Raw genomic sequence first — 27,199 nt, forward strand, 5'->3', positions numbered from 1 at the left:
GGTAACGAAATGTGAATTGGACCCTTAAAACAAAGTTCGTAAGCCCACAACTTAGCAGACATACAGATGTCTCCACTTACCCTTGCTATTTTTGTAGCAGCTACGCAGAAATGCCATAAAGTTATTGTCACTACAAGAACAGAAGAACTTTTTAAAGTAGTACTTTCCTACCTTAGAGAAGAGCTGCAATATCTAGCAAATGCTGCAGAGCTGGAAGAACAGCTTCATGGAAGTAGAGTTTCTCAGTCATTGACTTAAAACCATTTTGCACTATTACAGTTCGGGGAAGTTTGGTATTTTTGTTTTGTTTGGTTTTTTGGTTGTTTTTTTTTTTTGAGATAGGAAGTTATTTTTCCCCAGACTGCAAGTTAAGTCTGAACTTAAAGTGGCTTCTTCTTTTGTTCAGCTCTGGTTTTATTTTGAGTTATACTGAGACTATCTTACAATGTCAGCTGTGATAATTGAACTGGATAAGCTTTCTTCAGATGCAATTGAGAGCAAAAAGGATTCCAAGTCAGATTTTAAGGAAGGCAAATTCAGTGAATCATGTGCCGATTATCATGGGTTTCAACTTCACTGCTCGCATTCTGCTCCAGCTGGTAAGCATGCCTTTATATAAGCTATTTCCTCAGATCTGTGTCTATTTACACATGTAACATATTGCAAGTAAACTGTAAGACCCAATAAGGAAAACACTGAATTCGTTGCTGTCACATGCATGCAATATATGAATTTCTATGAAAATATGAGTTACTTTAGGTAAAGGGTAGAACATATGTCTATTTAAAAAAAAATTCAGTGTCTCCCGAACACTCTAGCACATGGGGTACTGCTGGAAGAAGAGCCAAGGAGATCGCTACCTTTGCATTACCTGGAAGATGAGCTTTCTGTAGCAGATGACATAGATTTTGTGTAAGTTAAGAGCAGCCTTGACAGCTGCTCTGGTATTAGACTTTGCAAGGTGTGTGTATATAAGCTGTGCTCTCTAGTGCTGTGGCTCCTCTTCTGCTTTCCTCTGCTTTTTTTTATCACATCAGGGCTTGTAAAGAAGGAATTGCGCGTGCTGTAAGGTTGGGTTTCTTTCATGACCAGTGTGGCTCATTTGTTTTTATTTTGTGACAGGTGTTACATATATCTAGAATAGGACCCCAAAAATGTCAGTTAAATAAGCATCATGACATTTCAATTTTTCTGAAAATTCATAGTCATGAAAAGTACAGAATGTAGCTGCCTTGGATTGTCTACTATAACCAAGGGGAAGCATCTGCAGTTAATCAATGGAATCTCAGTTACGCCCTTAAAGCCATCTAAAGTATTGGATGGTCATTCATCTAGGCGCAATACCTTTTAAGAATGACGACTCTGATTTCTTGTGGACTACATTTGTATTTTGACTTGCACAACCCCAAAGGGATAACTTGATTTTGATCATGTTTTCATTTGCTCGTGACCCTCGGAACAAAGCATAAACAAGAGAAATGGAGATTATCTGAATGTAAGTGACACTTTAGCCTGTGACAGGACAACCAACCTGCAGTGGAAGACTGCAACTTTCACTTGGCTAAAGTAGGTGAACATGTAAATAAAACTTTGATATTTTTTAACTCTGTAACAAACTTTCTGAACATTGTTTTACTTATAAATTTGGTTCTTACACATTATAACGGTCAAATGTTTGGAATGTCATGCTATCTATTCTTTTGCAAGAAAACCGGATAGCCTGTGCTTTCCCTAATCGAAATTTTCTAACTTTACTTCCCATAAAGCCTTCACTAACTTTTGTCAAACAGAGTTTTCTCAGTAGATTCACTTTTGAAAGTTTGTCTTGTATGTTAGCAGGTTTTTGCAAGGTCAGGAATCAGGTGTCTGTCTGTTCTCCTGGGATCCTATAACATAACTTCATACTTACCTCTCCTACCCTAAAGAAGTGGCTCTAAAGAGTTTATGCCTTTGCTAGCTGATATACTTTGCTATGTTCCCTAAGCATCAAAGTAAACTGTTCTAGCCTGTCCAGTAGATCAAGAGAAAATGAACTTTCAGCATGAGCAGCATATTGTTTGTGGAACTATACCATGCAGAGTTCTGTGGGAAAGAGATATTAAAAAAATCAAACCTCCTTGTTGGGATTCTTCCATTTGGAAAAATAGTTGTTTTCTTTTTAAAACAATTACATCTTGCAAATATTTGTTGCAAACACTGTTTACTATTCCTAAAGCAGGAACAGTGCTAGTACGCATCTTTGACAAATGTGTTGTCAGAGATTGAAGATTTTTCTTGTTTTGTGTGTTTTGCATCATGGGAAGAATCAAATAAATGCTGATACATTGTCTTAGTATTTTGGGGTTTTATTAATTATGACCTAAAGCAAATGCAATCTCATCTTTTGCCTTCTGAAATTTTCCTTGGTATATTTATTTTACCGGGGTTTAAAGTAAGCAAGCCCTTTGTAGTTTCCAGTGTTGCCTTGGGTTGGCTGAAGTCTGAATGGACCAGTGTAAACAAGTCCTACTTGGCTTCTACATGTCATTTCCTAAAAGGAACTTCTACTTGCTCAGCCATGGCTGTTGATAAAAATAAACAGCTTTTGCTTACACTAAAATGATGGACTTTATTTCTTCATGGGTAGGCTATTTCCCAACAATGATGTTTCATAGGTAAAATGAAAACTTTGAGCTATGGGAAGTAACTGAAACTTTGCTCTTAGAATTTAGTTTTTTGACATAGCAATAAGAGCATGAAAATCTTCAATCGAATCAACATCCTACATCAGGGTGCTGTACTGAGGTTTGCTAGTGTTGGCTCCTCTGCCTCACAGGACTCCACCCTCTACAGTTGCAGCCTTGGGAATCTTACCTCTAGGCTCAATGCTTGTTTAGATTTCCAATGTTTTTAAAGACAATTTAAAGAACTCTCCTCTAAAATCTCTCAAATCACCAACAAATGGTAGCTTAAGGTACATAGGCAATGCAAATATAAGTACTCGGTGTGAACCTACAAAAAAACAGCAAGAGAAGAACATGTCCTTTTTCTTCTGTTCAGTCTGCTGGCCACACACTGAGTTGTGTTATGAGAGGTTTATTGTTTAAAATTTATTATGCTGTGCTTGTACTATGATATTTGTATATAAAGCAAAGTATTCAATATAGAGAGATTATCACTTAAGACAAACTTTTCTTCTTGTAGTACTGACGTGTTAATTTTAAATGTAACACCTAACAGTGTAAATACAGAAAAGTGAATACTCTGACAAAGTAAAGTGGCATCCTGAAATAGCCTGATGTCCTTGGGATGGAAAATGGAAACATTGCTGGGACAGAAAAATATTAACCATATTTTTATTTTGTTCCTGCTTTAACCAAACCCATTATAATAGGATGTAAATGTTAAATTACTTTCCTACACCTCTTTTGTTAAATGAGAAAGAATGTTGTTATAAATAAGCTTAACTTTCTGTATGTCATTCCATTTTCAATTCTGGTGCAAGTCCCAATCCTGAGGCATATTTATTTGGGATCTGCAGGTATGTCAGAAAATATTGCAGAGAGTAATAATACTAGAATAAGAACAACAGTATTATTAAATTAACATTCTGTGTATAGAATACAGACTTTTTCAATGCAGAGCATTACTGAATTCTTTGGGAGTATATCACTTGCAGTGTAATATTGAGACATTGTTTCAAAAGATGAAATCCTGAAATGCGTGAACAAGGTCGGTTGATGAATGCTGCATGAACAGGTCGATGACCAATGTTGGTTTCCACAACACTTAGGTTACCTGGACTCTGGGTGAAAGTTTGAATGGAGCAGTGATTCTTGTAGACACAGTGGATGATGTGAGGTTGATGGGTTTTTAGAGATGCCAAGCTATCTTTAAGAAAATAAAGCTTATTTTGATTTACATGCTACTTACCCTGCAAAGAAGAATTTTTAATACAATATGAGAACATGAATGCCAGTGTCAAAGCTACAGCAATTTGTCTTCACCAATGGGCAACAGAAGGCTATTCATGATATAGGAATATAGAACCAGATCTCTGTTGCATTTGCCAGGGTAGAATTTCCTCCAGGGCCTGTTGCATTTGCAGTTCAGACTTCTCACAGGAAGCAAAACTAATCTGAATATTCCAGCTGTAAACATTTGTGCAGATTTAAACCTTATTATCCCTGAGAGATGCTGTTCTGCTTCATCTCTTATTAGCCTGGAAATGACTGAAAACATTCAACCTACAATAATGGCCTTTATCTCCTAATCTTTGGTTTACAACTTTAAGACAAATCATACTCAGAAACATTCCTCCACATAAATTCTCTAATGTGTTCCTAGGGATGGTTTTGTCCAAATAACTCTTGATCAAGAATAAAGAAACCTCTTAAAGTATCTATACCAAAAAAAAAAAGCGTGAGCCATAAGTAAGGTCTTAGTGGTCTTAGTAGCACAACTAGTAGTGGTGGGGTCAGAGTGCAGCACTCAAACTCTCCTGAAGTGAGACATGCACTAAATTGCACAGTTTTGACTCTGTGACTTTTGGTAGAATGGTACAAGGCTAGAGAAACTTTTTTTTTTTTTTTTTCTGCCTTTTTTGTGGCTCCTTTACTGATGAGATTTTAGGGGAAGGGATGTGAAAGTTGTTTTCCAGAGAATAGTTGCTATGTTTCAGAAGTTATTTTTAATGCTGGTCTATTTATGTATTAGAAATCACCCATATGCTTATGAGGGTATAAAAGGAACAAAATGAAGTATTAAACTCATAGCAACTAAAGGGTGAAAAATTAAGGACACATTCCTGCAGAATGCTTTGATCCATGTGGCACAAAGAACACAGGCCAGCAGGGTGCTCAGGGAAAGGAAAATGGGGTAAAGATGATATAACTGAGTAAATACTTTCAAGTGTTCAGTATTTTGTGTTCAAGACCATCAATGTAGCAGGTGTATATATAGAGAGGTAACAACCGTATTTTTCTATTTTAGCAGAGCTTGAGGGGTAGAAGAGCAGAGGGGATGGTTTGAGTTTCACCAACATAAAATGAAGTCCCTTTCTAAACATCAGAACATGTGGCGATTAAGATGAAAGGATGAGCAAAGCTTGTCTTCATTTGCCACCACAACAAATATGATGAAAAGGACAATAATTTAGCAAATTTCCCTACAGCTATCTGCCCCTCTTTTCCTTTCCAAGATGGTTATGAGTAGGCAGCACCAGAGTGAGCTCCGAGTGCTTGCTCTTATCCCTCTCAGCAACCTGTCTAGATATCTTGCTGCATCACCCCCTCTGAAAAACTTTTCACAATGCACGTATCACAGCTTTATGGAAGTGCTGCATAGCAGAGGAATAAAATTATGTACTGTGTGATATCAGATGAAACTAGAATGCAAAGTGGTGGAGTGCTGTCTTCAAAAAAGAGCATTTCCTTTATTGAAATGGAAATATTTAACAGGAATTTTACTGGGGAGAAAATCCAAACTAATCTACAGCTTTTACTTGAATTTTTTTTTGATTGCGAAGCCTTATATGAATATCCCTTAACTGAATGTATGTCTGTCATTCCTGAAACATCAAAATACTTCTGCTTACTGAAAGTCTACTAAACCAGTGTTTCTTATTTAAAAACTTTAGAAGGTAGTTTAATTGCTGAATGAAATTTTCTCTTTCTCTTTTTTTTTTAATTTTGAGAAGTGCTTCAATCATGGTTGCATCACAATGTCCAGGGAGCTGAATAAATAAGTTGTGGCTTTGTGCATTTTACCACATCACCAATTTGCCTTAATTACTCACACTATGATTGTATAATCAAAACAAAAAGGGAGCAGACACCATAAACAGGAAATTATGTCTAATGGTTACAATCCAACTGAAGTCCCTGTGTTCAAGTGAGCTCTGTAGGAAGCTGCAGTGCAACGCAGAATCAGAACTTGAAACACCTACACTAAAGTAATTTTTGAAACTATGTGTTTATTTGAAGTGAACAAACCTAACAAAGTAATCTTTGCACAAAGATTAAGTGCTATTTTTCTGCTTTTCCATTTTCTCTCATAAAACAAAAGGTGAAGAAATGCATCTTTTTTCTGTCATTTCAAGGAGCAATTGAGAGACTCCTGTCAGGAAGATCAATATTCAGAAATAATCCTTCTACTTGTTATGCCACGTCAAGCCAACATTTAGTTGAAAGCCACCAATAAACAAAATTAATTCAGCAGTAGAGCAGAAATACAAGTTATTAGCAGTCTCCTAAACTTAATGCAACAGTTTGTATGTCATTATTTCTGACATATAACATTATTTTTAATTCTAACTTTACCTTGGAGGCAGACTTTGTTATGTCTAAATCACCATAAGTAAAATGCTGCCAGTTTTGAAAATTATGTGGGCATCTTACATAGTGGAGGGAAAGGGGGGAGACAGCGTGTTTGTTCATACGTGCGTGGAGGCTGGGAGTCAAACTTACGTAGTATGTCTTCAGTCAAACTGAGACTTTAGTATTAGCAAGAGTCAGTCTTTTTGCTCTTCAGTCCAATGATGTACTAGGAGCTACAACTGGAAGATCTTTCTCTTTTTGGCACTACCCTTTTGTCATGGTTTAACCTCAGCCAGAAACTAACACCACACAGCCACTCACTCACTCCCCCCTGGTGGGATGGGGAAGAGAATCAGAAGAGTAGAAGTCAGAAAACTCGTGGGTTGAGATAAAGACAGTTGAATAGGTAAAGCAAAACAAGAAATTCCTTCACTACATCCCATGGGCAGGCAGGTGTTCAGCCATCTCCAGGAAAGCAGGGCTCCATCGTGTATAACAGTTACTTGGGAAGACAAATGCCATCACTCTGAATGTGCCCTCCTTCATTCTTCTTCCCCAACTTTATATGCTGAGCATGATGTCATATGGTGTGGGATATCCCTTTGGTCAGCTGGGGTCAGCTGTCCCAGCCATGTCCCCTCCCAACTTCTTGTGCCCCCCCCAGCCTACTCGCTGGTGGGGTGGGGTGAGAAGCAGAAAAGGCCTTGACTCTGTGTAAGCACTGCTCAGCAATAATGAAAACATCCCTGTATTATCAACACTTTTTTCAGTACAAATCTAAAACATAGTGCCATACTAGCTACTATAAAGAAAATTAACTCTATCCCAGCCAAAACCAGCACACCTCTGTCCCAAAATTTCATTAATAATACACAAAATAAGCCTGTAGCTAATGAATAATTCAGAGATTGCGGAGAGGCCTAATGTACTGAGGCATTTACCTCTGCCCCCGGGGGTCATGACTTCTATCCTCACATGGCTGCAATAAATGGAAACTAAGCTGGATATAGAAATTTAATTTTTCCCAGAGGCATAGTTTCTCTTCTGTGCTCTCCCTTCCTCTAATGAGCTATTTACTTTCAATTTGAGACTGGTGTAGGTCAACTAATTCTGAATGAAGATGCTCTAATGATTTATAATTGTGGATTTTATTTCCCAAATTCCCTCAGTAGCAATAGATGAAGTATGTCTACACAAAGAATATGCTGCCCTCCCAGATATCACTAAAACATTCCCTGATTTGAAAGGTGAAGTCAATACTTACAAAACAGATCAGTGCAGACTTGGTAATAAAGGTCAAAAAATGGACCAGGGTGTATCTTATGGCACATTATATCTTACACCTGCAAAGCCTGAATACAGCAATGAAATTGTATTTTAGTTGTTAAAAGTGAGTCTGTATGCTTGCCTGTTCTCCTTGAATAATGAACATAAATCGACAAGCCAGTCTCCAGTATAATATAGGATGCAAGATGACTCACTGTGGATGCAGAGGTCACTAAGGTATTTAAGGTTTCTTAAAAATTTAGGTCTGGGGATATGTCTCTATATGCTATTATAACAACATGTTTTAAAAAAACAAGTTTAAATATCATGAGTGTTATAAGTAGAGTGGACTGATGGCCATGTATCGATAACTTTGACGGTAAGTAAAGAAGGATGCTCCTTTGGTGATGCAGAATACATTTGTGTTCCATGTTTGAACACAGCCTTTACTATAAGATCTGATGGCTGTGCCTAGACAGCATGCAATGAGGAAACAAATTATGTCATTGAGTATATGGTCTATAAGGTATTGCTTACTATAGCTTCTTTCTTTTGTATTAATAAAACAGCCCATATTTGGGTTTCTGTTACACTGTCATATATATATATATATATATAAATATAAATATAAATACATATAAAACTCTAGCAGATTTTCCAGACCTTTGTGATATTTATATTAGTATTGTAATGTGGCCTAAGTTAATCTGATTTAAAAAAACCAACAACACTTCCTGAAAACACAAGTTTAGTAACATTTAGAAGGGATATCATGGGAGAGAGAGTATTATACAGAGAGTTATCTGTGCAGGCAGCTGAATGTTATAAATAGAAAGAGTTTTGAGTGGCGCTGGAAGACACAAGCGTGTTTTTCCAAAAGCACATGGTGAGAAAGAATTTGGCTGCCTATTAGTCTCAATCCTAAAATGTACTGCTTTGCTGGTAAAATAATAAATTGAGATGGTATCTTTAGGAGTTATGCATTCATATATGCAAAAGTATTAGTAATTATTTAGGTCTTTATCATATTTGTGCTCCCACCTTTGCAGGGGGGCATGGTGAAGTCACTTAGATCCACAGACACCAATCTCTCGAGCCAGTGCTATTATGCCAAGCTTCTCTGGTTGTATGTATTTTGTAAAGAGAATTAACTTCAGGTTTCTGTTTTAATGCATTGATTGAACATTTAAGGTGACTATTTCTAAAATACATATGTCCTTTGCCGTATCAAAACGAAATAGATAGCACTTCAAAACAGCATCCTAAGTTACATCACATATCATAAATGTTTTAAGTAAGCCATAGTCTTCCTTATTTCGGTGCTGTACTTCTGTTTTGCTTTGTAATGCAGTGTGCTTTATGAAAACTCACATTGTAGTCAGCTACTGATATTAATTATTTCAGAATGATACTAACAAGAAAGGTAATAAAATGTTTAGTGAATTCCATTTGAAACAGAATGATGTATGTTGAAGATGAACTATGTCAGTCTTACCTGAGTCCTAAAGCACAAGCTAATTTCTACAGTGCCCTTTTCTTGCATATTTGGAAGTAAAGAGTTTTCTTGTACTTCTATTTAGAAAGGAAATTCTCTCTCATTTACATGTATCAACAAGGTTTTCTTCTGGTTTAAATGCTCTTTTCCTTAATTTCTTTGTTTCTCCCATTCTTTTCCTTGCAGGATTAGGAATAACAGGTCAATTCATTGTTAGTCATTATGGATACAAAGTTTGCTGGCAGTTATACTGTGCATGGTACTGGGACTGTGAATAAGAGGTTAAAACAGATTTCTGCTTTCCCTACCTGGGCATCGAGAAAGGACTAAATACCAGGATTCCACGAAGTCACTGAAATAATTTGAGTCAGACTATAGTGCAAGCTTTTTCTCATCTCATCTCATCTTGGTATATCTTTGCCTTTTATATTCCAAATATTTTGATTTTGACTCTCCAAAGCGGCTCCCACATCTCTTTCCATTCAGAAGTTTTCAATTCTGCAAGAAAAGATTATAAAATATTCAATGAAAACACTCATGTAGGAATATTAATTTACTCAGTCTTTCCTTCACCCCAACAACATTCTGCAGAACCTGAACAAGGAAGATAATGAATTATTTAAGTGAACCACCATCAAAATCTCATGTTGCCATGCCATAGATTTATGCTTCAAATTCCTGCTGTCTGATTCTATTTTGCCAAAGGATGAGATATAGAAGGTCTGCACAGTTTCTTTTTCAGGATCCTCACTAAGGCAAGCTCCGTTAGTGCAGCTTTAAAGAGGCAAAAATTAATGTATAGAGGATCTTGACCTGTAGGCCTTGCCAAGCCAAAACGACTTTTTTTATTCAATGGAGTTTTGGTAGACTAAAGACTAGAATATGGCCAGTCTTTCGGAAAGGCAATTTCTGATGTACATCAATCAAGAGTATAATTATATTAATCTGTAGGTTTTCTAAAATGACTGTCTTGAAAAATGCATGGACTCTGGAAGTTGCCTCTGAGAAAACAAAGGACTACAGAAAGATGAGCCTAGTTTTGCTACAACGCTTCAGCTGGCTGCTCATTGTGGCTCTGCGGAATGCCTAATATGAGGTGCCAATTGTCACTGCTCACTTCTATTGACTAAACAATGTTATTTTAGAGATAAAACAGTAGTAAAAATAGCAAGTGTAATCATGGTAGCACTGATATATTTTCTTTCTGTCAAAAAAGGACAAAAGCTTGAGTCATTCAGGATTAAGGAACTCTGTGTCTGTGTATATTTATGTGCCTTTTTTATTTTTGTTTATAAAAACCCAAGGAGAACATAAATCTTCAGAATTCAAGGATGATCAAAACTAAGTTGAATGAAGTTAATTCCAAATGTTGACATCTTATTCTTCTTGAGAGTGACTTGGCCTTGTTCTCTGACTAATTTAAGTAAATGATGTATCATATGTGGGTTTTTATATCTTCTTCCTTCATTTCTGGAAGAACAGTTTTGTACACACTTTTCACACAGGATACACTACTGGCTTGTTCACTTACCTCAGGAAGGAAATAGCGAGGGCTATTTGAAGAAGTACAAATAGGTGTCCCATTTATAGGCATTTTGTCATCCTCAGAATTCTCAAACTTTAATACAATGCATTTTTTCGACTTTCTGCACTTTCTCTTCATATTATCTGTTACAGTGGACATATATGTGATAAGTATTACTTTTATTTTTAGAAAACCTTGTTTCCTAATGTTATAATTTTGATGGCCATGTGCTTTCCTTTTAATCTTCTTCGCTTTGCTGGGAAAAGCAAAGCACAGAAAATAAGGGAACTCTTGGGGGGAACTGTTATGCTTTTCTGTCCTTCATAAGACTTACAGAAATTCCCATACAGACTCAGGCCTACCTTGTTTGGTATCCTGTTTCTGGCAGTGATCAGTATCTGCTGTTTCAGAGGAAACAAAAGGAAAACATCTTGTTGGCCATGTTTCCAGTACCTCCTCAAGGATATCCTACCACTTGATCCGACTAAACAGCACTGAAGTCCTGCAGGAGGTATGGCACTCGGCTTGAGAAAAATCAGTCTTCAGTTGCATAAATGCAGAGTATAGTCACTTGAAACAGAAGTTCCCAAACCGCTGCATTTAGCTAGTTCAAAACTGGGGTAAAATGTACTTAAATGAGTCTGAAAGAAGAAGAAGAAATAAAAAAAGGACCCTCTAGAACGAATCATCTTATGATTTTCACTGAAAACCCTTATAACTGACATTAGGAATTTGGCTCGTAATCTTGTACTCACGTTTTGGCACCAATGTTGATTCCTTTCTTTCTATGTAGCTCATATTTTTGAGTTTCACAAGGTCTGTTACTCTCATTCTTCTTCATGACCAGAACATACTCTCCTCTCCTTTTTGATTTACTCAATATAGAGCACTTGAAACAGTCTTCCTCTCTGCTCAAATTCCTAACTTTCTTGCTGACCTCTGCACAAAGGTAACTTTTCTCATCTGTCCGTCAAGATTTTTGATTCAGTTTCATCTCACTTGTGACTTTTCACTTCACAGTGCATGTCTATTTTTTATTTTTAGCATCTGTTTTCTCACTCATTCCTTTACACCTCTCACTTTTGCAGTGACAACTTTTTCCAAGTATATCACACACTTTAAACATGCATCTTCAGTTCCTTTCTTAAAACCAATTGTTTAAGTTTCAGGTAGTTTCAGTACCTTAACTTTTCTTATCCCACTCTTTTATTACTCTAGCTTATCTCTCATTAATAAGACACTTTGTGACTTTCTCTGCTGGTGCCAATGGCATGATCCTACTGACATTAATTATTTCCATTTCTTTCATGCTTTTCTTTTCTATCTTAATCTTAAAAAAAAAAGAAAGAAACTGTTATTCTCTCCTTTTTTAAAAAGTCTACAAAATTGTATTTTTAATATATACTTTCTGTGGAGAAGAGAACTAAAATAAGGAGGGGAGTTTGAAGTTGGTATTTCTAGGCATTTTTTGTAAGTGCAGTTCACAAAACTACACAAGATCTGATATGATGTACGCCATCTATGTAAATTTGAATGTCTCTTTCTCTGTTATTATTTAGGCAATTTTCTGAAGAATGAGATGTGAAGAGGTTGAGGACCCTCAATTAAAAAAAAAAAGAATCAAATGCTAAAGCTTCTTCTCATTTTGCACAGCTATGGGTTGACTTAGCATTTCTGGAAAAATAGGTCCTGACTCATGTGCCCAAGACCATGAAGGAGCTGGTGAACCATAAACTCTATAGAGCTGCTTGCAGGATTTTTAAAAAAATTAATAAATAGTGAATGTATTTTTCAATTTTTCCCAATTACATTATTAATTTGGCATGCCTTATAAAGCTTACTGAATGTACTTCAGCAAGAATAAAATATAACACTTCCTACTTCTAGACAGGAAAGATATTTTTAAGGTATTGGTAATCTCTTTTCATAAAATGGCAAAAATGTACAAGGAATCAGGATATGCTCTGTTAAATCCAAAGAGAAGGCCAAGGCCAGTATTGGAGCTTGAGTGCCTTTTTGATCTCCAAGTGATAAGCGTGTTATCCTTTATCTTTCCAATTTTAAAAGTAGGCACAGTAAGGGCAAGGTTTTCTGCTGCTGTAAAGCTGAGAACAAGCCATTCATTCACAGAATTACACCTGTTTGATTCAGCTGGGGGATTTACCCCAACTTGTAATGCAGACATACATAATTTTTAATCCTGTAGAATATTGCCACAGGGAGGTTCAACTGTGAGCATAAAAGTTGTCTTGTCTGAATCACATAGCGAAACTCTTGTGAGAAGTCATTTGGAGGAAGTGAGGACGCTACAAAGACAATTCCATTGTTTCCCCTTCATCGGAGAAAGCTTTTGGTGCAATAAAGTGGCCATTTACTCATACTGCTACACTTTAAGAGTTAATCTTTCTGTTAAAAAATATCATAAAGCAACTTTAGCTACTGCGAAGAAACAGTTTAAGTGAGTTTTGAAGAAAGATTTTTACTTTATGGGGTTTTTATAGAAATGCAAATTGATTTGTTTGGAGTAATTCTTGCAGATAGCTCTGCAGAAATGAATTTGTAACTAACAGCTTAGAGTGAAAAAACGTTTTGGCTGTTTCTCCTGAAAAGATGAGGGAGAGAACCAAGGAATCTCTTGGATGTGCCAAGCTTGTGGCAATGTGCTTTTCGAAGCATTTTATGTGGTGATTTGAGATCTTGTTAAAACCTGGAACAACTCACAGTGCATATATACATACGTTGACTTCTTCAAGAACAGATTGGGAAGGCGACCACTTGGCACCGTCAGCGCTCCTTTGTTCGGTGCCGTGCGTGCCATGTGCGAGTGAAACAAAGGTGTGGGTGCGATCCAGGCTTTGGTTGTGTAACGGCAAGTGAGACATAATCATACGCCCGAATGTTCCCTCTCTTCTTCTGAGAAGATATTTAAAAATAAGGGATATAAAAACCAGATGAATGTTACAAATATGAAGCTACCACGCATTCCAAGTTGGCTTGTTAGCTTTGTTCAAACTGTCCTCCAAAAATAGCTCTGATGATAATGCCACAAGTTTAATGATGCCATGGGACTATTTCTCTCAGCTGCTGTGCAGGGCAAAAGTTTTCTCTTATTCATCTTTTTTTCTAAATTAGGAGAAAAAGCCCTAAATATGCTGTTCAAACACATGAAAGAACACACCATCTTGTTAGTTAATTAGCAAAGGTTATGCAGGCTTGTTCTGGAACACCATCATGGGGATTTTTTATAAGAAGTTAGAGTAGCTACTTGCTGTCAGACTACCTGACCAGAATTTTCCTTTCATTACAGGTACGATTAATATTAGGAAACATGATCCCAATAATGTTAAAAACTTGAAATAACTGTCATGAACCTGATATGAGGCTGCAAAGTTTTTAAGGACTTTTCATCCAATAGTATATCTTCCATACAAAGCAACTACCAGCAAGCCAATTCCTTTCCTCTCTTCTCTAACAAAGTTACCAGTATCGAAATCGGCTCCAAATGTGCTTTTGTTCCTCAAACTGAAGATGATGATAAGATGCAAACAAAAGCGACTCTGCAGAGCTCTCTTAAGAAATCCAAACGGTTTTGGAAGAACTTTTTATAACAAAAAAAAGGGTTTGACTGTTTAAGAGTCAAGCTGATAATTTTGTTCCCAAAAGTGGGAACTACTATGGGCTCATATTTTCCTCTTGCCATTACAGTATGAATTACATTTTGACACATTTTATAACTTTAAAAAGATCCTCCAAGGACCAAGACTCCAAGCAGCAGTACAAATAACTCCTACTGATATTTGCATGTCATGGGAGAAGACTTGGCTCCTGAAATTGCTGTTGTGCGAGCAGTCATCCTGGGCAGCACATTGCTAACACCACAGCATGGTACCCAGTGCTGTCTTAAGCTCTTGCACTTCTCTTTCACACCGTGTCATGTATCTAAATTTTCCTATGAAAGGGATACTGAGCAGCCTGACTGCACAAAGTTCTTTGTTTTCCCCCTCTGCACTGGCACGCACGAGCACTGGCTCTGAGGCTGCTTGTTTAAGAAACCCTGGGCCTTGTCCTGCATTCCTCTGTGTCAGCCTCGGGTAGCTGCAGCACAACATGGGGATATAATGGAAGTTGAAACTGCAGTCCTATTGACTTGGACGTTGTTAATGCTTAAAACATTCTCCAGCAGACAGTAGTTGCACAGCATCAGCATACTACAAATACACTACACCTTGAATTTAAAGTTCCTTTGTTGATTATTCCTTCATGAAACTTTAGTTCCAACAAAAAATGACAGTCAAATCTTACAGGGAGTCACACAAGTAATTATCAGAACTTAGTCTTTAGATATTGGTAGTTGCACAAAATGTCAAAAAGATTAAATTATCAAGAAATTCCGAAGGTGAATTTCAACTTAGCCATGTTCTTGCAGCATATGTTTAGGCTAAAATCTGATATCAGTGTTTCAAAGTATGTAGCTAAAATTAAACATCACAAGGTGTAGTGGGAAGAATTGTAAGCTTAGTTATCTCAAGAAGTTTGACCACTTCTTTTGCGAAGGTTTTGTTGTATGGAAACAAATAGTGAAAATTACATCCTTTAATGACAGAATATGGACATTTCCTGATTAAAGCTTTTTTTTTTTTTACAAAAGTGTATAAAAACACCCCTCTGTTAGAAACCCACTAGTTAATGGGTTTTCAGAGAAGAAAACTGGTTAACAATTACTATTAACAAGGACTTTGGCCAACAGTGTGTTAATAGAATTTTTGTGTTTCTTGACACTTTTTTCATTATATATGCCTTTGCAATTGTAGCCTAGAAAAAGGATGGGGATTTGCAAAATACCTTTTAAGACAATGGCATTTTTTAATTACCAGCCTTTTGCAGACTGAACATACAACTGTAGTTTTTATTTAAATAAGAAACCTTGATATAAATAACTTCTGTGATGTACATGTTGCATTTTAGAACTTACGTTAAATTTTATCAGATTCGATGACACTTTATAGGGAGTAATGTGGGCTTTAGATTTTTTGTCTTTGCATCTGTGTTAATGAGGAGTGTTTTCTAGCATCACAGTATCAAGATCCTGAATGTACAGGAGCTATGTGGTAATGCTGCAGCATATGTTAGCAAATCTTTGAAAAACACCTAGAAAATCAATAGCACAGCAAAACAAAGGTCTTTCTGCTCCACACAATTCACTCAGATGGCATTTACTGCAGAAACTGGACACTGCGTACAAAGAAAAGAATTAGCAACTATGACGTGACACGATATTTCTTCAACTTTACTGCTTCTGGACTGTTTAATACATTTTTTTAGCTTGGGCACAAGTTAGTATTTATAAGGAAAGTCATCAGACTTCACTGTTGATGTAAGAGTATCATTAATTAAACGTTAAAAGGTAATTTTTTAATCGTATTCATTTGTGAAAGCTATTTTTCATAGTATCTGGTTTGACACGTAGCATAGTTATTTACATGATGTATGTTAAAAACTACTACATTAGAAAGTTATGCCCTTCTGTAGCTAACTTTGCTTTTGAAGAACACTGCAGAACCAGGTGTAATATGTAAAAGCTGGCTACTTGGTCTGGAGTTGGCTTAGCTGAAAAATAGGTGAAAATTGGAGGATTTATTAGTTCTGCAACCATACTCTGAAATGACTAGGGCTCTGCGTGAGCACAGCTTTCCTTTTACATAGTGCACTGAATCAAGGCTGCTGTGAGTACTGTTATTTCTATATTCTCACATTACTTAGAAACCATTAGTAGATGTGTCCACAGCTTTTTTCATGATGATTAAATTTGGCACAGCATTCAAATAGGAGGGCTTCCACAGAAACTTGGGAGGCTTTGTGCCAACTTAGGCTAGGAAACGGGACTTTAAGTTTCGACTTCCTTATTTACTATTCAACCTTTCCCATGTGGTCTCTTCCGTGCTGTTTTGGGCTACTGATGACCCCTACATTTGTTACTATTTTCGCATATATAACAGGAAGAACATGATTGTGGAGTCATTGCATTCAGTTTGCAATCCTCTGTCAATATTTGAAATGCTGAAATTCCTTTTATTTTATGTTGATGTCTTCAACATTTGCTTCTTATACCTGTAGGCACTGATGTATCACAAGTTTCTTGCTGTCCTTTGGCATGATTTTACTTCCTAAAATCAGACAGGCAGAGTAGTTGGTAGTATTTGGGATGGTGTACAAAACCAGTACTGTTTGCACAGTTTCTACTAATCAAATTGTCAGAAGTGACTGGTATTGAGACTAGGGTTTCCAGTATTTTCTTAACACGGAACGAGTGGTCTTACAGTTGCACTATAGATGAAGTTATAGAGGTGGTCTCTGTATTTTTTTAAAATAAGACTCAGATCAAAAGTTAACTTATTTTTTTCTTTCTTTTCTTTTTTCTTATTAAACTGTGGCAAATTTACTTAGCCAGAATGCAGATTTTTCCCCTGGCTGAATTTGGTAGCTCAGTGTGGACTTTTTAGGACAAAAGCTGGAGAGTGGTGAGAAAGCTACTCTCTGTTGATGGTGAGGAAGCACATCTTCAATACTGAAAATGTGAATCCACATTCTCCATAAAGAAACAAGCCTGTAATATGTATGTCACTGATAGACTCTGGAATCAATAATTAAAAATAAATCAGCATTGTGTCACTTAGCTAATGAAATATATTGCCATAAATTCCTCTTTTTTTTTTTTTAGATGCTGGAAGTTGTCCTTGATTTATTTTACCAGAAATGACTGTGCTAACATGGTGATGCTGAGACATTCAGTCTCTGTTCTTATCATGCAATCCTTCTGCAGAACATAAAAATGATCAACGCAGGCATGGCTTCATGGATAATTTCTTTTCATCTTGTGTATTCCTCTATCAATAACCTTTCTGATTCCCTTTCTACTTAATTAACATGATGGAAGATTTTTACTTTGAAATATGAAAATACAGATCCATAAGTACTGGGTAAGATGTGCTTTGCCTGTTTTTATTTCTGTCTTTGCGGTATCATTGATTCATTTCTTTATACGAAAGAGTGTTGTTACAAGAAACAAAAGCTCAGCCTTTGCTTCCTTGAAATCTTGGAACAGTGAGTTTCATACTCAGCTTATCTGTAGTACAAGCACAGCATTTTCCAGCAGGCCAAGTTTGGACTAGCTAGTTATGCAATGCCAAAGCCAAGCAGAGTCTAAGAAGGAGAAATGAAATGGTATCCTCACTCAGAAAGGGAGATGATAGATTTTTGCGTTAAGTGGTGCATTAGTGGTCCCTGCTGTTCAGTGGCTTCTTTGGAGTCCTTCGGTTTCCTTACATTTATTGAAGGATAAAGGGCTACTTCTAGTCTTGGGGGGGGGGGGTGTAGGGTGGTGGCGTCTTTTTTTTCCTCCCCCCTGCTTTAAACAGCCTAGAGGAAACCTGAGGAAGCTGCCTCCACCAAATGGCTGCAGTAACTTAAAGCTCTTTTTTTTATGTTTTCTCCTATTAATATTATTCTCATCTTCAATATTGATATTCCAACTCTTGTGTTGTGATTCTCACCCTCCTTAGAGTTTGAAATAGAGAACTGATATGACTGATAGTTCAACACACCCTCTTTAACATGAAGAATGAAAAGAAATACTGGTTCTTCCAAGGGTAAATTTATGTTCCAGCAAAAAATCTTGTCGGATCAAATTCTAAATCCCTGTTGCAGTTGCATATAATCTTTGTATAGCATTGTCAATAAGAGAAAACCTCTCTAAAGGTATACAAATATGGTTTGTTTACTACTTTGTTTTGAACTTATTTAATCTGTGTGACCTGAAGCAATCATCCATTAGGCTGATTTTAATTTTTAGCCTAAATTATAATGGCTTGAAATGTATAATTGATTCAAAACATAACTGTTTCACTGTTTTGGAAGGTAAGGCAATAAGGTAGACCCACCTCTTCCTTTTCTTGATCCCACATTGCTTTTCTGTGTTCTTCCTCCACAATCGGTGTTTTCCTGAAGCCAGAGAAAAATAATGAGAAATCTTCTTTAGAGCTTTCAGGAGTGGAGTTTTTATAGGGTGATACCACAAATGTGTTTGGTCATGACTTGAGAGTTAGGCATCTCCTGAAATACTGCTGAAGAACCAACCTAGGAGTGCACCAGTGGCATGGTACCATTGAAATTCATGCTTAGTAATTGCTGACCCACGTTAATTCCTGAATCATGCAAGGGATTTCCTTGGGAGTACTGTGTCGACCGTTCAGCATGCTGGAGACTGTTCTAATAACTTACTATGTTCCACATTGTTAACAACATCATAGCAAAGACCATCACATGCTTCTGCCCACAGCTGTTTAATTTGCTGGTAGAGACATGGCCTCAGAACTTCGGCATATTGGACCTACACAGAAAGCATGCTCATTCAGCCAAAATGCCATTGGCAAGTATTCTTTCTTGTTGAGTTCGTACTCTAGAAGGGATGGAGAAAGCAATTGCAGCAACTGGGTTTTGCACTCTGAAACGTTACTAATGGGACATTGCATGTTTTGTCTCATACGCTAAACACCCATTTTGTACCACCTAATAGTTTGGAGGTGGAGGGAGGAGGGTTTTTTTTTTTTACTATAATAGCTACTTTTCATAAGATACCCATGCTTATTGTTTATCTATAGCATTTATGACAAAACAATAAGACCTAGGAGAAACGGGTCTTGAAACTGTACTTTTCATGCCAGATCTGTTCCCCCAGAAATTGTCAGATGGGATCTCTTCCTGGAGGATTAACTGCTGCTTCCTCTTCCCCATCCTTTTCTCTTAAGCCAAGTGCTTAAACAGTCCTGGAAGTTTGACTGCTAAACCCCAATTCTTACTCAGTAATGTTGTTTGTCTTATACTGAAGTCTTGCTTAGGGATGGTTCTATAGCATCTGGGTAAGGTTAGCCTTTTCATTTCCAGAATTTTTAATCTAACGTTTGTGTTAATACATTCCTGTTTCACAATGGGTCAGATACCAGAGGGATTGAGTTAGAACTCTTGTTCAAATGATCTTTTTTGGATTAAAGTGGATTTCCTTGCTTTCTTATTATTGTCCCGGTCTTTGTTTAAAGTGATCTGGCAGTTCCCACTCCATAAACTGAAGGACTTGCTTGTTTAACCTGAAGTTACCATCTGTTGAAGGATAAAAATGTAAATTCACTAGTTCAATGGGAATTGAATATTTAAATGTTTTGATTATTCCACTTGTGCTTATTTTAGGGACCTGAATAACCTGAGTTAATCTCACTCTTGTGATTAAAGATGTAGCTGCGCTAGTAAGTGTTTCAGGGAAAAGCACGGGGCAGGTATATACTGTATTACCTGCTCTCATAGCTGCTTATCTGCATGTTCTTCCTCTGCACTACCCACTGCACTGTAGCTGAAAATTAATCATCTTCTCTGTGATCTGAATGTGGACATGAGCAGTTACCACTGCTCTGCACTACACTGTTTTCTTAATGTTTCTCACGTTGATTTTTTTCTTAACACCAAAAAGTTTCAAAAAGCTCATCCCTGATTTCTGTCTCTATCTTTTAATTTGAGCAGTAAATTGGAATACCTTCTCTTTGAAAACTTGACAATTAATGTTTCGGAGAAAAAATTTATTTTTATCATTTAAATGCTCTGCAGAAGGATTTTTCTTGTTTCTTTTGTTTGGTTTCTGTGGAGGCATTTTTGTTTGGTATTGAAACTATATAATTACTTGATAGCATAAATATTAGCCTAAGTAGTCTCAGGTATCTGCTCCATAGAAATTATTTTTTTTTACAGTCTTAACCTTGGCTTATTTCCTTCTTTAAAACTCAACTTTTGGTTTGATTTAAAATGATCACACACTACTTTCATGCAAGTTCGAGTCCAGTCTTCTGGTAAAATTATTTATAAAGATGAAAGCACAAAAATCTGTGAAGTTGCTTACATCTACTTGAAGAGGGTCCCCAGTTGGTAAATCTCTAAATCTCTCCCCCTCAAAAAAAATTATCTAAATAGATTTCATAAGCCTTAACCTCTTTGGAATCACTCCTTTTTAAAGATATTGATACATTTCAATGGCTGTAATTAATCAACATATTAACATTGTTATTATAAGCTAATATATTTATTATATTGGAGTAATTTTTTCATTAGTTCTGCCCATCTTCACCCATCTTTGGTGTTTGTATATTTTGACCATACACCACAAGGGAGTCTGGACAAAAATTATGCACTTATTTAATCAAACAGGCTATATATAAAAACTCATACTTTTTCATACCTTCATAGCAGCATTCAATATACTTTGTTTGATTGAGTTGATATAAATTAATCCTGACAAAACAATAAGTTGTAGCATACTCTGGCCTTACAAAGCAAATCAGACAAGTAAATCTTATAAGAAAATTTTCTTGTCATTTGGATATAGGAAGAAATGTCTGAAATTGTGTTAAAGAATTCAGTACAGATGGGAATTGTTATTATGGAAATTTTAACTGCTTGGATATAGAATAGGGAATAAATACTGCTAATTACATGAGGATTCATTAATTGTAAACATAATATCGCATAGGGTTTTTTTTCTACTGCTGACCGACACAACAAGGTGAGTAATAGGGTAAGTAAAAAGCATGATCTAGAAGAACAGGCAATAAAAAGCAACCCGTGGAGGAAGTAGATTATTTGTATTGCAATAATATGAAACACACATATGATATGAAGGTATAGGAAAAATAATTTTTTAATTAGTTTTTCACTTTGAGAAATGGTATCAAAATGTGTATATATCTGAGGAAGACTTCCAAATAGAATCAAATTCCAAATACTGCAAAATGCAAACAAATTATCTGTTAGAAATATTCTGCAAAATTTTGGAATAAGTGTTGATAAAAAGAAAACTGAAGGCTTAGCAATAGATGAAGAATTAAATGCAAAGTATGGTTTCAGAAAGGTAGATTTTATCAGGCAAAACTCTTAACTTCTACAGTTTAAAACAAATTTCTTGGATTTAACTAAAACACTATGTGAACCAACCTGGGAAATTAGCACTTGAATGAGACAGGCAACCCCATTTAGTAGAAGAATTGTAAATGCTAAGATACAGTTGGAAAGAATGAATGTGGCCAAAATGGTACATATTGTTGTAGGTATACATTATGGCATACTTTCTGTTGAACTTAAGCAACATGCAGGAAAGCAATGGAGAAGCCTCACATTTGCCAATGTTTGGAAAACAAGGAAAAAGGGACTGTTTATATTTTCTTTATTTTTTTAAAGTGCTCCAAAAAAAAAAAAATTCCAAAGTACTTCTTAATGTGAAAATTTTAAAATTAGTTTTTTGTCTAAGAAGCAAAATTACAGATTTTCTGTACATTTTTAAATAATAAAAGAGGGAAATGGGAAGCCTGTTAGCAAATTGAAAGGCTTTTATTGAATCCATGTAGTACGGCTACTTTACAGAGCAAAACCCCTCAGTTCTCTCTTACATACTTGTATTCCCAACTGAAATGAATGGGTCTGAACAAATACAACCACTTTCACAACACTACATTTTATTATTTTTTATCATACATTAGTCCTGTTCCCAGGCAAACATATTTATTTGAAGCACATCTGTCTGTTCCTGACTGTGCTATTGCCTCCAAATATATATGACTATAAGCTGTGAGTGGCTAGTGACAGTCCCTGTATTAAGGAAAATACATTCTATAATGTGTTTTGTGTAACTATCACTGGATCTTGATCATTGAGCCCTGGAGGCCCTTATGGGGACCCATAAAAACATTACTGGCAAAGACAAATAAAATGATGCCAAGAATTACGATCCTGGAGGGACATTGGTCCAAGAAGTGCAGCTTCAGATTTGAATATATTTGATCATATAAGTAATGTAAATATTTCATTGACTTCGATTTGGCCTGCAATTCTTTCAGTCACAGAGACGTCTTTCTCACAGAGAATTTTTCAGGCTCCCTATTGACACCAGAGAGTAATACTTTGCACTGCAGGATCTCTATCAGCCTCGACTGTATTGTATTAATCAATTTAATTTATACTATTAGATATTAAGTATTGACTAAAACTTGAGTTTAGTCAAGTTTTAACAGTTTTGTGTCTAATGGTGCTAAATGGTGGCTTCCAGCATTTTCATATGAGCAAATGAGAACTGAAGAGGGGAGCGGTCTTTCCTTCTGTGGTGATAAACCATTACTAGTTTTGAAAACTTGAATATTCTTCCTATAGCAACTTGGAACAAAATGCGCAAGCCATTTATCTGGAGGAAAGAAAAAATCACCACAAAAAAACCACAAAAAAAGCCCAGCTCTTTCTTAGATGAGATATTTTTTGTATCTTTTGGTTTGAAGGTGAAACAGAACAAAGCTACAATGATGATAGGTTTTGGCAGAAAAGGTTGCCCTACCATGTCCTAAGAAGGGCAAGGAAGCTGGTGAAGGGTCTGGAGCACAAGTCTTATGAGGAGCAGCTGAGGGAACTGGGGTTGTTTAGCCTGGAGAAGAGGAGGCTGAGGGGAGACCTTATCATTCTCTACAACTACCTGAAAGGAGGGTGTAGTGAGGTGGGTGTTGGTCTCTTTTCTCAGGTAGTAAGTGACAGGACAAGAAGAAATGGCCTCAAGTTGTGCCAGGGGAGGTTTCGATTGGATACTAGGAAAAATTTCTTCACCGAAAGGGTTATCAAGCACTGGAACAGGCTGCCCAGGGAATTGGTTGAGTCCCCATCTCTGGAGGAATTTAAAAGATGTGTAGATGTGGCACTTAGGGACATGGTTTAGTGGTGGATTTGGCAATGTTAGGTTTATGGTTGGGCCTGATGATCTCCAAGGTCTTTCCAACCCAAATGATTCTATGATTCTGATTTATTAACATGGTCCATGTTGATAGCTTTTATTTTCCAATAAGACTTTTGAGAGAAAGTCAGAATACAGTTATATATTTAAGTCTAATCTAAATGGATCTCTCTTCACAACACAATAGGATTTTTTTCTTTCTTATGGCTAAAAAATGTTGTAGTTCTAGACTTACCCATTGGGGTGTTTTTTTCTAAGTGATTGACTTTCTTCTGCGTAGCCCACCTTTGTCTGTGTGCTACAGTTCTGGTATTCCTTGACCAAACAGCAATTTAAGCCAGCATTAAACTAAACTGTGGTTGATCAGCACATGGCACTTTCGCAGAAGATGGAATCTCATCTGCAGTGCTCTGCTTGGCTCAAGGTTGTCTGGGATCAAGTAGTTGGGTTTCTAAAAAGGATGAGTGTGCTTTATCAAGCCATTTCTGTATTGCAGTAATTGGTTTCCCAGTTCATGTAAATTGATTTTAAAATGTTATTTTTTATGTTATCTTTTATTTTTCAAATGCTATCTTGGTGACGAGTATGGTATTTTAGGATGCCTATGCATCAAGATGACTCAGTTTTACTGTTCAGAACAAGTTTCAATTTTAAAACCTGGCTTTTGTTATATTTTTTAACATATTTTCATATGATTTTTCTGCAGTGTACAGTACTGTAACATTTAATATTCCATTTGTGATATGGAAGTAAATGTCATTAATTGTTTCTGTAGCAGCAACCTGCCTCAACTAAAGGGATTTCAAAGCTATAATTGTATTAATATCTTTGCAACTAAATTATATTTGATACAAGTAAGTCTCATGAAGGACATTTTCAAAAATTTAAAAGTTATTTGAAAACATTTTGTGGTGCAGGACTGATTTTCTCGATTGAAAGCTAGATTTTCTTTGGAAATATTTTGCATGTCAGAAAAGTATTTTTCACTATTTTTAATAGCACAAACTTAAGTTTTTTACTCCAGTGAGGCACAAGGTAGTTAATGAGTATTCTTTTGAATCTATGCCTTTAAATTCTGTATTTTCTGCACATAGTGTGAATTATCATGATTTATTTCCAGTTGCCTTTTTTTTTTTTTTTTTTTATAATAGTGTTCTCTTTTTGAAAGAGGAGTTCATGACTAAGAGACTTAGGGTTGGTCATGACTAAGAGACTTAGGGTTGAAGACTGTTATTTTAATTGACCGCCCTGAGACTGTTCATGTAGCTTTCTCTCGTGTTGCTCTGGAAACATGGAAGTGGCCTAAGAGAGGATGGAAAGAGTTCACAAGGCTGGCTGGATGTCACCTCAGCTACCACAGGATTGACCTGAAGTTTCTCTATTGCCCCTGCTCTTAGCCCTGACCCCAGGAGAGGCCTTGACTAGCTATCACTGGCCTTTGGCTATTTTCAGGCCCCTGGAGTCAATGTGACAGTAGCCGGAAGGAACAAAAAGTGGAACTGGTTAAAAATGAGTCCTTCTCAAGTTCTTCCTGACCCAGATGCCAGAATGAAATAACTAAGAGTTTCTTGCTAGGGTGTAACTGAACTTGGCTTGATAGATGTCATATTTCAAAAGCCCGAGCCTGTCGACGGTTGATAAAGTGCTGTCTCTTGCCTTTAAAATAAACAGAAACTCTTCTGTGTTTAGTACTTGAAGGGAAGAATTGAATACAATTAACAGTTTATGCATTATGTAAACCACATGTTAAACTTTTAAACCTAAGGTTTTCAGACTTTAAACAGTTTAGAAAATTTCTCAATAAAATTATCTGCTTTCTTTCACAGTATGTAGAATGCAGAGAGATAATTTTCTGAGGGGACCTGTTGTTCTTTTCTTGCACGCTTGAAGCCTGAGCTCACCGAACCGAGCTCTTCTGTGGCTGCAAACATGCAGGACCTCCGCCTGCTTGTCAAAGCTGCTGTCCCAGCGCTTCTCGGTGCTCCAGCAGCACCGTGTCCCAGGGACAGTCCTCTGCCGGGCTGGAGCTTCCCTTCTGCAAGCTCTTGGTAGCATTGGAAGGTTTGGGGTGAAAGTATGGTCTGCTACAAACAGTGCCCAAGTGAATTCAAATGCTTCAATGGATTTTGGATAAGACCCAACATACATATATAATGCAGCCAGAAATGATTGATGATGGGATGGAAAACACTAAAGAAATCCCCTGCCATCTGGTATTGTTGATAGTTTGCTGGCATGACGTCTTGCAGATTCCTGTACAGGCTGCCTTTGAGAATAGGTGTAAATATTGGTCTTTGCTATTATCATTAAAAGATGTAAATACATTTGGGAGGAAGGGTGTAACAATGATCTGACCAAGATCAGTTATGTGCACAGAAAAAGAAAGCAAGCTTTACTTCAAAGTAACCTGTAGCCATTATCTATTAACTATTACCGCTTCGACAGTTAACTGTTGACAATACTTGGAAATGCAGTACTGGTTAGTGCTGTTTTCCAAATGAGATTCCATCAGCTTCAATTTATTTTACTACACTTTCAGGAAGTGCCATTCTGAGTGAACAAAAAAATTCTGTAATCTCTCTGGCTAATCCAAGTATAACTGTTTATAGCGTGGAGCAACCCAAGGGTAAGAGATTGAGTTTTATAGGCCAGGGCGTAGATTTTTTTTTGATTGTGTGAGCCTTTGTTATGAATTTACTAATTAATAAAAAATAAAATAAACAGAAAGATCTCTGAATCAGATGGAAAACATTTCCAAACTGACTTTATGATGATCAATTGCTGCTTCATGCCTAGCTTTTTGTTTCAGTGTTTATAGCAAAAGACTCATGTGTACAGATACCAAGTGCCAAGTTCAGTAGCAAACAAATTTAATCATTTCACCACGCTACATGCTTTGAAAGTACATATAATTTATGCTGCAGATGTGTTTTCTTCAATGAAGCACTTTTAAGGAGAGGTAAAATGTGTGGTACAGAGGGGCCAAACTAGAGGTTTAAATTATATCTTTACCAAAACCACCTGATGAATGGTGTGTCTCTGTCATGCACGAACAGTGGTTGTTGAATTCAGATTACTTTGCATGTGTAGATGGCAGTGACCTACTTTTAACTACACCAATTAACTTTTGTGAAAACAGATCTACCCAGTGTACCAAAACAGATTGAATGTGCTGTCTAGTGTCTCGAGTTTGTGATAGCAAGTTTCCCAGGAAAAAAAAAAAAAATCTAGTGTATGCAAGATGAAACAATTACAACAAAGCAGGCAATGAAATGTTGGAGGTCTGTTTATTTTGCATTTAATTTGAACTTGGCATTTTTCATTGTTTGATAGGAATGGAACTTTGCATTGGTGTTCGTATGCGTGTGTTCATGTACCCATTTACAGCTGGTTATGCTGTCAGTTATGAATTGGGGGAAAAAGTTAGTCCCTTTCATGGCTCTGTACCACAGCTGTAACTTTAACACAGCCACTGGTACTGTCAAGCTGTGTAGAACACAGTTTTTATTTCTGGGGAAAAAAAAAATTTCAAAAGACATGGGGTTGCCTTATGAATGTTTTTTTTTAATTGCAGAAATGTGTAGCTAATATTTTCATGACAGTCATAGTCTATTTTCACTTTTCAAAATGAGCTGTGCACAATGTTTCTGAGGAATCGAGTAATTCATTCTATATGGTATTTCTTTTAGTAACTGATGAACTATAGCATCTTATACTATCTGTGCACTTGAACTGTATGTGCAGCAGTATTAGTGGTGATTTGTGCTCTTTGAAACATTTTGTGAAGCCTTTGGGTTAATCTGTGTTCAGTTATG

At 36.6% G+C, this 27,199-nt stretch overlaps 1 protein-coding gene across 1 annotated transcript in view; it reads left to right on the plus strand.

Annotated features, from left to right (window-relative positions):
• Positions 1–417: 417 nt before the first annotated feature.
• The window catches only part of ANO3 (anoctamin 3), a 211,199-nt gene continuing 184,417 nt past the window's right edge, over positions 418–27,199 (plus strand). Inside the window, exon 1 of the mRNA XM_075712002.1 lies at positions 418–599. Coding sequence (XP_075568117.1) covers positions 446–599 — 154 coding nt within the window. The 5' untranslated portion in view covers positions 418–445. The remainder of the gene's footprint in view (positions 600–27,199) is intronic.

This window comes from Pelecanus crispus, chromosome 6, assembly GCF_030463565.1.
Source record: "Pelecanus crispus isolate bPelCri1 chromosome 6, bPelCri1.pri, whole genome shotgun sequence".
Classification (NCBI taxonomy): domain Eukaryota; kingdom Metazoa; phylum Chordata; class Aves; order Pelecaniformes; family Pelecanidae; genus Pelecanus; species Pelecanus crispus.